A 12,197-nucleotide genomic window follows, 5' to 3' on the forward strand; every position below is an offset into this window, starting at 1 on the left:
TTCTTTGCGTGTGTGAAGTGCGGTGCTTAAATGAAATAGCTGGGCAGTTTGATAGCCAAATTAGGCTGCCTAATTTAAAAATATATATAAATTATTGTAATTTAATACATTAATAGGAGAATGAGCCTAATATCATCTTGACCTTTGACAGAGACATCTGCTATCGTCGATACACGCTACTATTGTCTTTTTGCACAACCCTACTCACCGGACATGTCACCAATTGAGCATGTTTGGGATGCTCTGGACCGGCGTATACAACAGCGTGTTCCAGTTCCTGCCAATATCCAGCAACTTCACACAGCCATTGAAGAGGAGCAGACCAACATTCCACAGTCCACAATCAAAAACCTTATCAACTCTATGCGAAGGAGATGTGTTGCACTGCGTGAGGCAAATGGTGGTCACACAAGATACTGACTGGTTTCCGGACCCCCCAATACAGTAAAACGGCATGTTTAAGAGTGGCTTTTTTATTATGGCCAGCCTAAGGCACACTAATCGGCATCTTGATATGCCACACCTGTGAGGTGGATGGATTATCTCAGCAAAGGAGAAGTGCTCACTAACACAGATTTAGACAGATTTGTGATTAATGTTTGAGAGAAATAGGACTTAGGAAAAAGTCTTAGATGTTTGAGTTCAGCTCATGAAAAAGGGGGCAAAAACTAAATATACTTATATGGAATACTTTTCCATAAGTATTGGAAAAGTTGCCTCACAGGTCTATCTAAGTGTTCAGCTGTGTCCTGTTGCATTAATTCAGTTATATCCATTGCTTCTGCATTCTAAGTCTTGAATTTGATGATGACACACACAAACCAGGATGAAGACGAGGACGCTGACTCTGAAAGAAAAGCAAGCAATTTGGATGCTAAAAGAAAAGAGGAAGTCAGTTAGGACTATAGGAAAAACAAAGGGCATGGAGAAATCAAGAGTCTGGAAACTACCGGCGACATCAGCAACCAACGACGACCTGATCAGCTGAGAAAAACAACAGTAGTTGATGACAGACAAATCATAAAAGCTGTGAAAAGGAACCCTAAAATACACATCTGTAAAATCACCAACAACCTCCAGAAAGCGGGGGTGATGCTCTGTCAGTCTACAGCCTAAAGGAGAATTTGACACAGAATTACAGAAGCTACACAGCAAGATGCAAACCTCTGATCAGCACCAAAAATACAAAGTAAAGATTCTTCACAAATGTGAGCCACTAGCGTTTTGGAACTGAGTTGATGGACTGATGAGACAAAGATGAACCTTTATTTAAGTGACTGGAAACAAAAGTGTGGAGAAAAAAGGGAACTGCAAAATGATCCTAAGCATACAACCTCATCTGTAAAGCTTGGTGGAGGTGGTATCATGGCATGGGCATGCATGGCTGTCTCTAGAACAGGACCACTTCATTTTAATGATAACTTAATGTATGATGGCAGTAGCCGAATAAATTTGGAAGGGTACAAAATCATCTTGACTACCAATATTCAAGAAAATGACACCAAACGTTTTAGAAAGGAAAATGACCCAAAACACCCTGCCGGTTCAGTCAAAGACTTTATCGGGGCAAAGAAATGTAAAGTCTTAGATTGGCCAAATCAATCTCCAGATTGAAATCCGATTGAACATTAATTCCACCAGCTGAAGAGGACACTAAAGACAAAAACTCCCCCAAACAAGCAACAGTTGGAATTGGCTGCATTAAAGGCTGAAGAAAAGCATTTCAAAGCATAAGACCAAGAGTCTGCTGATGTCTATGGGTTGCAGACTCACTGCTCTGATTGCATGCAAGTGATCTGCAACTAAATATTAGATTTTAATCTTTTACATCTGCCTTAAATTCAACTGTTACAATCCTTATGATAACATCGAATAGTGGGATGAACTCTAAAAGTGCTGTCCTTTTTTATTTAGTAAAACATGTATGTAACGAAAGACCTAATAATAAAATGTGACATTCTGTAGTTTTGTCATGTCCTATTCATCCTTTAATCATATTTGCGAATGTCTTGACTCCACAGCAGAGTAAGCAATTATGTTTTTACTGTTATAAAACTTATGGAGGGCACTGTGTGTGTATATTATATATATATATATATATATATATATATATATATATATATATATATATATATATATATATATATATATATATATATATATATAAATTATTAAATGAATTATTTTATACAACTTAAATATACTGTACATTAGAATATTATATTTCATTACATATAATATAAAAACAAGACATATAATATATAAAATAGTTTTTCTTAATCCAGTTCTCTCCTTTTCTCTCCATAATTTTTTGCCATCGCTTCACTTACAATATATATATATATATATATATATATATATATATATATATATATATACACACAGACATATTTAATTTTTATGCAAATTTAACAGATAATAATTATACATAAATAGATTTAATATATAATGTAGAAAATAATGTCTTAACCCAGTTACCTCCTCTTCTCTCGTTGCTAGTCATCTCCTCACATTCCTTGTCAAAAAAGCATTTTAAAAAAATGACTTTTGCTGTTTTCTGGACTGTTTTAAGGTTTGAGGAACAAGGGAGGAACAAGTTCTCTGTGACTTTCTGACTTAGCGCCTCTGAGAGAGTGATGAAAAAGATGGAGAAAGAGAAACAAACAGACAGTGTGCATCAATATTAAACAGATTCAATACTAACTGCTCCATCTGCATCTGCTGCCAAGACATCACTTCACAAAGCCGGGGGGACTGGGGAGAGCAGTCATATAGTTTTTGCGTAGACTTATCAATAATGCATCGTAAGCTCTGTGGAAAACAACCCCCAAGCTTCAGCAGTGAGCGGATGACTCAGCCAAACTCAGGCAATCGCACCTGCAAGACCTTATTTAACCTCCATTACTCTGTACATTATTTCAATACATCAAAGACCTCAAACTCTGACATTAGGCTTTGTAGGCATCTAAAATCAGTTTTGACAATCTATCATCACTTTAAACTTCTCTTTACAAGGTAAAGGCACATACTTTGTTCATCCTGCAACCCTCATTAGCAACTGAATCGCCATTGGCTAGTACATAGTTTGGTTTACTCGCCAGACTGAATCTATCTGAAAGTACACTCTTAACATCAGTCAGTCAAGCATTATAATCATGTATTATTTAATAATAGAACTTTAGTAATAGAAATAAACTGGATCACCATGTTTGAACGCATATTAGTCATTTTAACTGAACATTTTAACTGGAATGGTGGTGGTCATTCAGTGTTTTTGTAAAAAAATGTAAAAAAAAATACAAATTTTGGGGGTGCTAACAAAAATACTGATAAGATAATAATGATACAAATTCTACTAATAAGAACTATAAAACACACTAAGGATTACTAAGGATTACTGAGCTGCTGGGTTCATGAAAATTAATCAGGTTTTGTGCTTTCTCTCGAACTGATTTGCTGAAATCAAAACAGATGCGTGTATGTGAGACAAAGCGACGGCGAGTCATGCGCCTTCACACTGGAGTTTACAGTACAGTATGTCAAATACAGGTGCGTTGCACATCCATTCAGATGAACTGAAAAACAGCACATACTGTATCGCGTGACAGAGCTTGAAAATCTGTATGTGCCAAACTTATCCAACTCAAGCAATGGCGAGTTAAATCTGAGAATTTATTATCCATTTGCTAATATTAGACATCATTTAGTCACCCAGAGTGAAGATTTGTTTGCATATGCGAGTGATTCACTCATAATGTAGAGGGTTGTGAGTGTAGCCTGTGCAATGGGCACATATGTGTTCAGTGTGATTAGAACTAATGTGTGTTCACATGACAAGCGCCTGGAGAGATACAGGAAGCATAGATCTTACTTAATGAAGGCCGGAGGCATGTCTCTCTTCATAATCTTGTCTTCTGTGGTTTGAACCGTCTCCTTCCCCACCTGACAACACATGTAAGACAAGCTGGTTTACAAGATGAAGACCATTTAATGAGACCATTAAATGCATTTCTATTTTTATGACACCAGCTGCCACTCAAAAAGGTTATACACACTCATTAGGAAAAGCTTCAGCCCTTAGGCAGACCAGATTGACACAGCTTGTGAATGGAGTCGCTCTGAGTGTCTGGACACAATAAGGGCCTGTGTGTCTTGGATGAGCCCTTAGGCTGATCTACAACTCGCTGTCTGGGATGCTGCCAATACTTCCAACTGTCCAGTCTGAAACAACAACCCATTCTGCTCATCTGCCATTATCACACCCAGTTATTTAGTATTTCCAGAATGAACACATTGGAAGACGAAGATGCAATCAACACATCTGCAAACTAAACAAAACACCATGTTATTAAACTCTTTTTTTGATCCAATGCTTTATTTAATTAAACAACATAAATCAGTTCAAATGGTCAGTTTCATCGATTCAAAACCTGTCACTGAGTCATTGCTTTATTTGCATGATGCATCAGACAAAAACAGAGATTTTCTTTAGCTATAATCACCCATCAACCATTAATCTGAACATTTTCAGTGTGTCCAAGCAAAGAAAAGTGTCCCAATTCTCTCTTACATCACAGCAAAACCACTGTTTGATTTTAAAAACATAACCCTGAGGTGACAAGATATCAGACCACACACACTTTGCTCCCATGCACATGGTCTATTTGCCCTCTCACTGGACTTCAGGAATGACATTACAGTGTCCTTTTTTAGAGTCCACTAATGCAGAGATAGCAGCGTAACAGAGAGATGTTTGTTATCTCCACATGCACATGGCCACTTCCCGCCTGCTCTTTTTTACACTGAGGCGGTCACATTCATTTCTCTCCTCCATCTCGGAATCATATTTGAAGAAGATTTTTAAGCTTCCATTAAGCTTTTCATGAGGTAACATTTGGAAATAATATATACACATATATACATATATATATATACATACATATAGCACTTTTATTTGATTGCATGGGTGAAAATAACAAGGAATAACAATGAGAAACAGGCCAAACAAACAAACGCAAGTAGTAAATAATAGAGTGCATTGATTCACAGCCGATGACCTGCTAAGGACCAAAGCAGGCAGCTGTGAATGGAGGATGGTGCTTTTGTAGTCCAGAACGCTCTTTTACTGAGTTCTAATCTAAATGGGTGAAGGGGACCCATAAATAAGGCTAACTTGGTAAACTGCTGGGATAAAGTGAGAACAGAGATCTCATATGCACACACAGCAGCCAGTCACAAACATCAACCCTGTGCACACTGTGAAGGATGCTGCACGGCCTGTTTGGTACAGTTAGATGTATTGCACAGAATGAAAAACCCTTTCATTGCAGTTCTGGATAAACATGATGTACCCTTCCAAAAAAACTTTTTAAATACAGTCAAACTGTCATGTGGTCAGAGAGTTGAACACTTACACTTATTATTTTCTATGTATCTGAGGCTTATTAGTGTCTATTGGCACCTGATACATTGAAACGCTCATCTTAGTGGGGCCTCCACCTTAAGCTTCTCTTCAGATACTGAACCTGCAACCACATTCAACACAGTTATTCTTAGTTCAGTGTCCTGGTCTGGGGCAAGAAGAAATGATGGTAAATAAGAGCCCACTATAAGATATTCCTCTAAAGTTCATATGTGTGTGAAAGCGGAGCGGGTGCGACTGCATTCTCTCTCCATGATGATGGCTGTTTATATAACAAGGCTCCTGCACTGTCACAGCACTCTGTCATCTGTTGACTGTTTACGCTCGAACTCTGAAGTGTCTCGCATTCATTCCCACAACCTCTGCAAAGACTTAAGACTCCTTTAAAGGGAAACTCTTGCACACACTCTGACAGATCCATAAAAGGTTGATAAAAGGCCCCTCAAATTACCACATTTGGCACTTTTCATGGTGTCAAACAAAGCATATGGGTAACAGAAAGACAGACTCAAAAGGGATCAGAGCATTGATTATGCACTTTTGATGCATATTTAATGTAGAGTATTTCTAGCAACTGTAGCTTCACTAAAAGGCTCTTTGATCTCAGGTGCATTCTTGCTGTGATAATGGGTTTTGAGAGAGCAGCCCGGGTCAGCAGCTGCTCCTGCTCCCGCCTGTCAGATATCATTAAGGACAATTCAGACAATTTCAGCAAACAGGACTGAAGAGGTTACACTTAAAGAACTTGTTATTTATTGTGGATGATTACATCAAGCCCAATTTCCCAAAACATACATTAAACATACATTAAGTGCAAAGTAACTAAGACCTCCATTGAGTCATGTTTTGAGTTGTGAGCATAAGAGATTTATTTCAAACAGCAACACATAAAAAAGAACATCTCACAAACCCCAAACTTTTGAGTATTGTTTATAAATCAAATGTTATATTCTACATATTGGTTTTCCAGTGGTCGATACAGAGATCGATCAACCATCACAGATAAACTCACACAGGCATTTATTTTGCCACTCAACATATATTCTCTAAGGCTGGATTTAGTTAAATGGAAGACTTGCTTTAAAAACAATATGCCTGTTTAAAGTACTTGAGGGATTATGGGAGCTGGGGGAAGTAAACTGCAAAGTAGTTTCTGCTTGTGTCCTCAGTGTGGGTCTAACTATGACAGATCTGTATCCATGGCTAGAATTTACTTCAGTTTAACACATTTCAAAGGGCATCACCTCGTCTCACACAATCATTTTATCACTAAGGGAGTTTTCCCTGCGAGTGGCAATTCACTAATGTACTAGGAGTTTGGCTTTAAAGGAACACTCCACTTTTTTTGAAAATAGGCTCATTTTCCAACCCCCTAGAGTTAAACAGTTGAGTTTTACCATTTTCGGATCTATTCAGCCGATCTCCGGGTCTGGCGGTAGCACTTTTAGGTTAGCTTAGCATAGATCATTGAATCTGATTAGACCGTTTACATTTCGCTCAAAAATGACCAAAGAGTTACTATATTTTACCTATTAAAAAACATGAATCTTATGTAGTTACATTGTGTGCTAAAACTGTCGGAAAATTTAAAATTGCGATTTTCTAGGCTAAAATGGCTAGAAACTAAACTCTCATTCCAGCCTAATAATCAAGCAGCTTGGCTGCCGTACCATGGGTGCAGCAGGCGCAAAGATATTACAAACTAGCTGGGGACTATTTTCAGGCACTGCCTGTTAAATAACTGCATTTAACTGTTAAATGCGACATCAAAACAACAGCAGTAGTTCACATATCCTGTAGTTCTGCACTACTGCTGGCTCCAGTCCAAAGGGAATCTAAAAGCTTAGCCATGGATGACATAAACAGCACACATTTACAAATGCACATGGACAGTATGCCAATGGCTCTTTTCCAAAGCACTGTGACAGACTTGGCTGAAAAGACAGACAGACAGAGATGGAGACTCCCCTCCATGCCAGACCCCTGCCGTCTTCTCCGTTAAGATCCATAAAAAGCATTCAGAGAAAGGGGATAAAACAACTCAAATAGTCCATATCCAGGTACAACTAGTTGGCTGTTCCTCACTGGCTTCATTCCACCCAGCAATGATCATTAATCAGTTCGAGTTACCAAAGACCAAATATGGTTCTGGATTGTATCTTTTATATCTTGGCCATATATTCTGCAGAAGCTTGAACTAGTGAGAGAGTCACCATTAAAACAAACAATTACACATTCAATTCTTTATTTGTCACAATTATATTGCCATTATATACATATTAGTTGACTACTATGTATATATAATCTAATCTCTTACCACAATCCCAAAGCGACTACGAGAATGTTGACAATCTAAACATAGAACAGTCTCCAAGATACAGACCGGTCTTTAGAGTGAGGAGATGTATAAAGCCTCTTCACTCAGCCTTGATTTCCAGGCTTGGCTGATGTGCTGGACACTTCAGCAGTAACAGGTGCCACATATGAGGGGGGTGGGGTGCGTCTCCTCTCCAGTGAAGACGCTGACACCTTAGACTTCCTCAAGCCAGCAGGGAGTCACTTTCCCTGCACATGAAACACCCGTCTGGCCATGCACTGTGAGACCGTGTTACTTCCCAGACTAGAAGCCTTTTTTATTCCCGGCACAAAATTCTTTTCACGTTACTTTATTTAATGACAGCTGGCAGTTAATTATCTTGTTACAGATAAACAAGAAGAAATAGCCTAATACTGGAAGCCCTTCTGACCTCTCAGAATAGAATATAATTATTCTAGAATATTCTATTCTAAAATAGAATATTAAACTACAGGTATATACTTATTAAAACAAAAATGTGTTTCAGATGGCTGAAGGCATTACAATACTTATACTGTAGGACACATGACAGAACAGACCAGAATAAATGTTAGCTTGTTCAAATCAGAAATGTTTAAATCAAACTCATAAACAATAAACATGATTCTATAACTTTTCGGTATATATGCCAGCAATCAAATTAATTCTTTCAAATAAGTAATGCTTCAATAAGAGACTGTTGTTGTTGTAACTTTCTTCAAATAGAGACACCCTTACTGAGACCAGAGAGGAAGGAGAACATACCAGCAAGGTTCTGTCTAGTTGCTGTGGATACACTGGGAAAATAATGGTACAACACTCTTGGAGGTTTCTGGGATTGATGATTCTGTTTTTGATGTTTCCTGGAACTAACAGCTTACTTTTCTAAACACATGAACTCCTTGTACAGAGAAGAATATAGCCCACCTATAAAGACTCCACTATACCAAAATCACTTCACCTTTATGATGCAAACATCATTGCTTCCTGCCAGTTCACTTACTGTACTTAAAAAACTGTAACTACTCCTATACAGGATAATGCATTTAGGGAACATCTAAAATATTGACAGAATTGGAAAGTTTACAGCATGTCTTTAATTACAACATCCCTCTGCTCTTGCTGGGGGCGTCAAGTTGAAAATAATTTAGCTACACTCATTTTCAACTATTGCATACAACCTTTTTAACAGAAAAACAACCCTTTTCAGATGTAGGAACTTTAGTTTACCATGTGTAAACTATGTTTTATGAGAAAAAAAATGCTCTGCTTCAGACCATCTCCTCATTGACCCATCAGGACCAAGTGTTTAATATCAACTATTATTTCCTATAGCCACAAACTAAGAAAGTAATATGCAATTATGAAGCCAAACTCAGCATGATCAGTTTACTCTGTTGGTATTTACAATTCCTAATGAAACATATTAACCTGATCAGACCATGACCCTTCACCCCATGATTAACAATAATTTCCACCAAAGTAGCCTACACAGTGTCATTGTTACTAAAATAAAGCAATACTTGTTGTCAGTCACTGTCATTAAAAATAAACTAAATAACAAGTAAATAATAATAAGTAAAACCATATTATGAGGCAGCAACAATAACTTTGGTACCTATTGTGTATGGTAATTTTTTATAAAGGGAGACGTTTTAACGAAATGAAAAGCGCCTTAATAAAGAAAATAAAACAGTTAAACTAAAAGAGTCAAAAAAAAAAAAAAAAAAAAAAAAAAACTGCTGTATGGATGTCAGGACCCTCACCCGCACGAGGTTGCTGACAGCCGCTTGCACTGCCGCCACTGGGCTGGTGAGATCTGGGATCGCCTTCCCATCAACTTCGCCCTCCTCATGCATGATAACCAAGTGGGATATCTGCTGAGCCACCGGCTCCAGGATACTCTCTATCGTCTTGGTGTGGAAAACTGGCATCCTGAAATCTAAATATCCTCAACACAAGTGAGAAAAAGGCACGAGTTCGCACTGTGGAGCGTTTTCCCCTGTAATGTCTATTCCAGGGTATATTCCACTCATGCAGAGAAATCCCGAAACACCTCCCCAACGGCCGACGCCTTCTTGTGGATAACCAAAGTACGAGAGAACGCGCGGCTTAAAAGAGCCAGGGCTCGTCAACCAATCAGCGCAAAGGTTTCACGCCAGGCGGAGCATTTGATTGGTGCGCGCTGACACTGTTCTCTGTTTCCACTCTCTTCCCCCCCACCCTACCTGTGATAAGAGCTTCCCTGACTACGTCATGCAGACTGTAGCCAAAAAGGGAATGCTTCGGATTGGATGAGGATTCAGCGGATTACATTTGATTTAATGATAGGTAATGATGTTAGTAAAATGGCAGCAAAGTAACTGACAGGCATGTCTGGATTCAGGCTGAGGCGTTTAATTCGGATCATCTGCTGATGTCTTCTTCATGTGATCATTTCTGCGTGAATGAACGAAATGTGTAGGTGGATAATTGATTAATCTTAGTTTTAGAAGATAATCCTGATGAGCAGCACACAATGTCCAGAAGTTCACGTGCCCGGTAAATGACTTTTTACAGTAATATAGTCTTAAATATATAGGCTACTTTTAAATCTAGGTTTTTATTGAACACAACCGTTCAAAAGTTTCTCTTAAACTTACCAAAACTGTGAATTTTTTTATGTGAAATATTTTTAGTGAAAAGTGACAAAAAAAAGTGAAAGTGACGTGACATTCAGCCAAGTATGGTGACCCATACTCAGAATTTGTGCTCTGCATTTAACCCATCCAAAATGCAACACACAGAGCAGTGAACACACAAACACACACTGTGAACACACACCCAGAGCAGTGGGCAGCCATTTACGCTGCGGCGCCCGGGGAGCAGTTGGGGGTTCGATGCCTTGCTCAAGGGCACCTAAGTCGTGGTATTGAGGGTGGAGAGAGAACTGTCCATGCACTCCCCCCACCTACAATTCCTGCCGGCCCGGGACTCGAACCCTCAACCTTTCGATTGGGAGTCTGACTCTCTAACCATTAGGCATTCTTTAAACTTTTATAGTTTAAAAGAATGGTGTTCCATTGTAATTTATTTTAAAATGCAAGTGTGATACTTTGTTTTTCAGTATTCCTTGATGAATTGCAAGTTCAGAAGAACACCATTTATTTGATATAGAAATCTTTTGAAACATTGTGAATCTTTACTGCCACTTAAAAATAAAAACGAAAAATTCATGGCAATGCTAAATAGAAGTATTAGTTCTTTCACACACACACACACATGTACCCATACATTTAGATGTGACCACAGAAGTGAACACTTGCAAACTGAGTAACATTGTACCAATTGAAGTGCAGTTATAAAGAATCTATGGTGAGACACTGTAGAAATTCTTCATTTGAGGCTAAGCATTGGAAATCTAATATCTGACCTTGTTTGATTTAGCTTAATACTTTAGATGATGTGTTTAGAGTCAAGAATAAACATTTGGTTAATTAAGGAGAGACTGACTCCCCATAATGAAACACTCAGTTTGCTACCAAAGGGACAGGACTTGATTTAGACATCTGGTTATGTGTTTAGGATATTTACAGGAAAATAATGTTCAAGTATAATCATTATACATAATTTACAGGTTAGTTCTTTAGACAAGTAAGGCTCCATGTGACTTTGTTTCAGACAACATTCAGTTCTAAGGAAACACAAGGCAACTGTAAGGCCACCAAATAAGGAGGGATTTCAGATGGAGGAGCACAGAGATGTGCCTTGCAACACTAATAAGGTAAACAGTTTATTATATAAGTAGCAGCTGTCATTGAACCTTGTAAGTGCAGAGTCACTTGGGGAAGCTGCTTTCATATCTAGGATGTTGTCTGTAGTTTCTCAATGTTCTCAGACTTGTCACAGGAGAACTCCTGCTTTGGCCTTGCTTTTAAACTCAAAAACTTGTCAGTCAGTTCACACTTTAAACAACCTTATAAATATATGTACAATACTTCCCTTCAAAATCCCCTCAGTTTCTGTCTAGCCACCATTTCAACCACAAGTTTATTTTGATAAACTAACTTATTTGTTTAGAAAATATAAATGGAAAACAGCTTACTGATTAATATGTTTACCTGTGTGTGACCAATTTGTATTATTAATTGTCATCATCAGAAATGATCCTCAACACAATTGGTGTTGAAACAGTTTGTATTGAAATAGAAAAGTGATGGTCTCATTATAGCCAAGGTGAGTAATGCTGTGTTCAGCCATTTCATTTCATCCAGCCCTACAGCTGACTAATCCATGTTTGCTGCATTTGCACCATTGACTGTGATTGCATTGGTTTTTTCTCTCAAACAAACACACACTCATTTACTCACACACATTTACACATGCAAATAAACATATACTAGAAAAAAACAAAAAATTTTTGCTATTTGGATGTTTCTGAAATATAAAAATCATCATCAA

General features: G+C 38.0%; 1 protein-coding gene across 4 annotated transcripts in view; it reads right to left on the reverse strand.

Annotated features, from left to right (window-relative positions):
- Positions 1-9,849, reverse strand: part of LOC113112552 (vinculin-like) — a 34,934-nt gene extending 25,085 nt beyond the window's left edge. For all 4 annotated transcript variants that reach the window (XM_026278229.1, XM_026278227.1, XM_026278228.1 and 1 more), the window contains exons 1-2: positions 9,524-9,849; positions 3,872-3,942 (exon numbers count right to left, since the gene is read on the reverse strand). In XM_026278229.1, the coding sequence (XP_026134014.1) occupies positions 3,872-3,942; positions 9,524-9,691 (239 nt within the window). In that variant the 5' untranslated portion in view covers positions 9,692-9,849. The remainder of the gene's footprint in view (positions 1-3,871; positions 3,943-9,523) is intronic.
- Between the last annotated feature and the right edge of the window lie 2,348 nt (positions 9,850-12,197).

Source organism: Carassius auratus, chromosome 13, assembly GCF_003368295.1.
Source record: "Carassius auratus strain Wakin chromosome 13, ASM336829v1, whole genome shotgun sequence".
Lineage (NCBI taxonomy): Eukaryota > Metazoa > Chordata > Actinopteri > Cypriniformes > Cyprinidae > Carassius > Carassius auratus.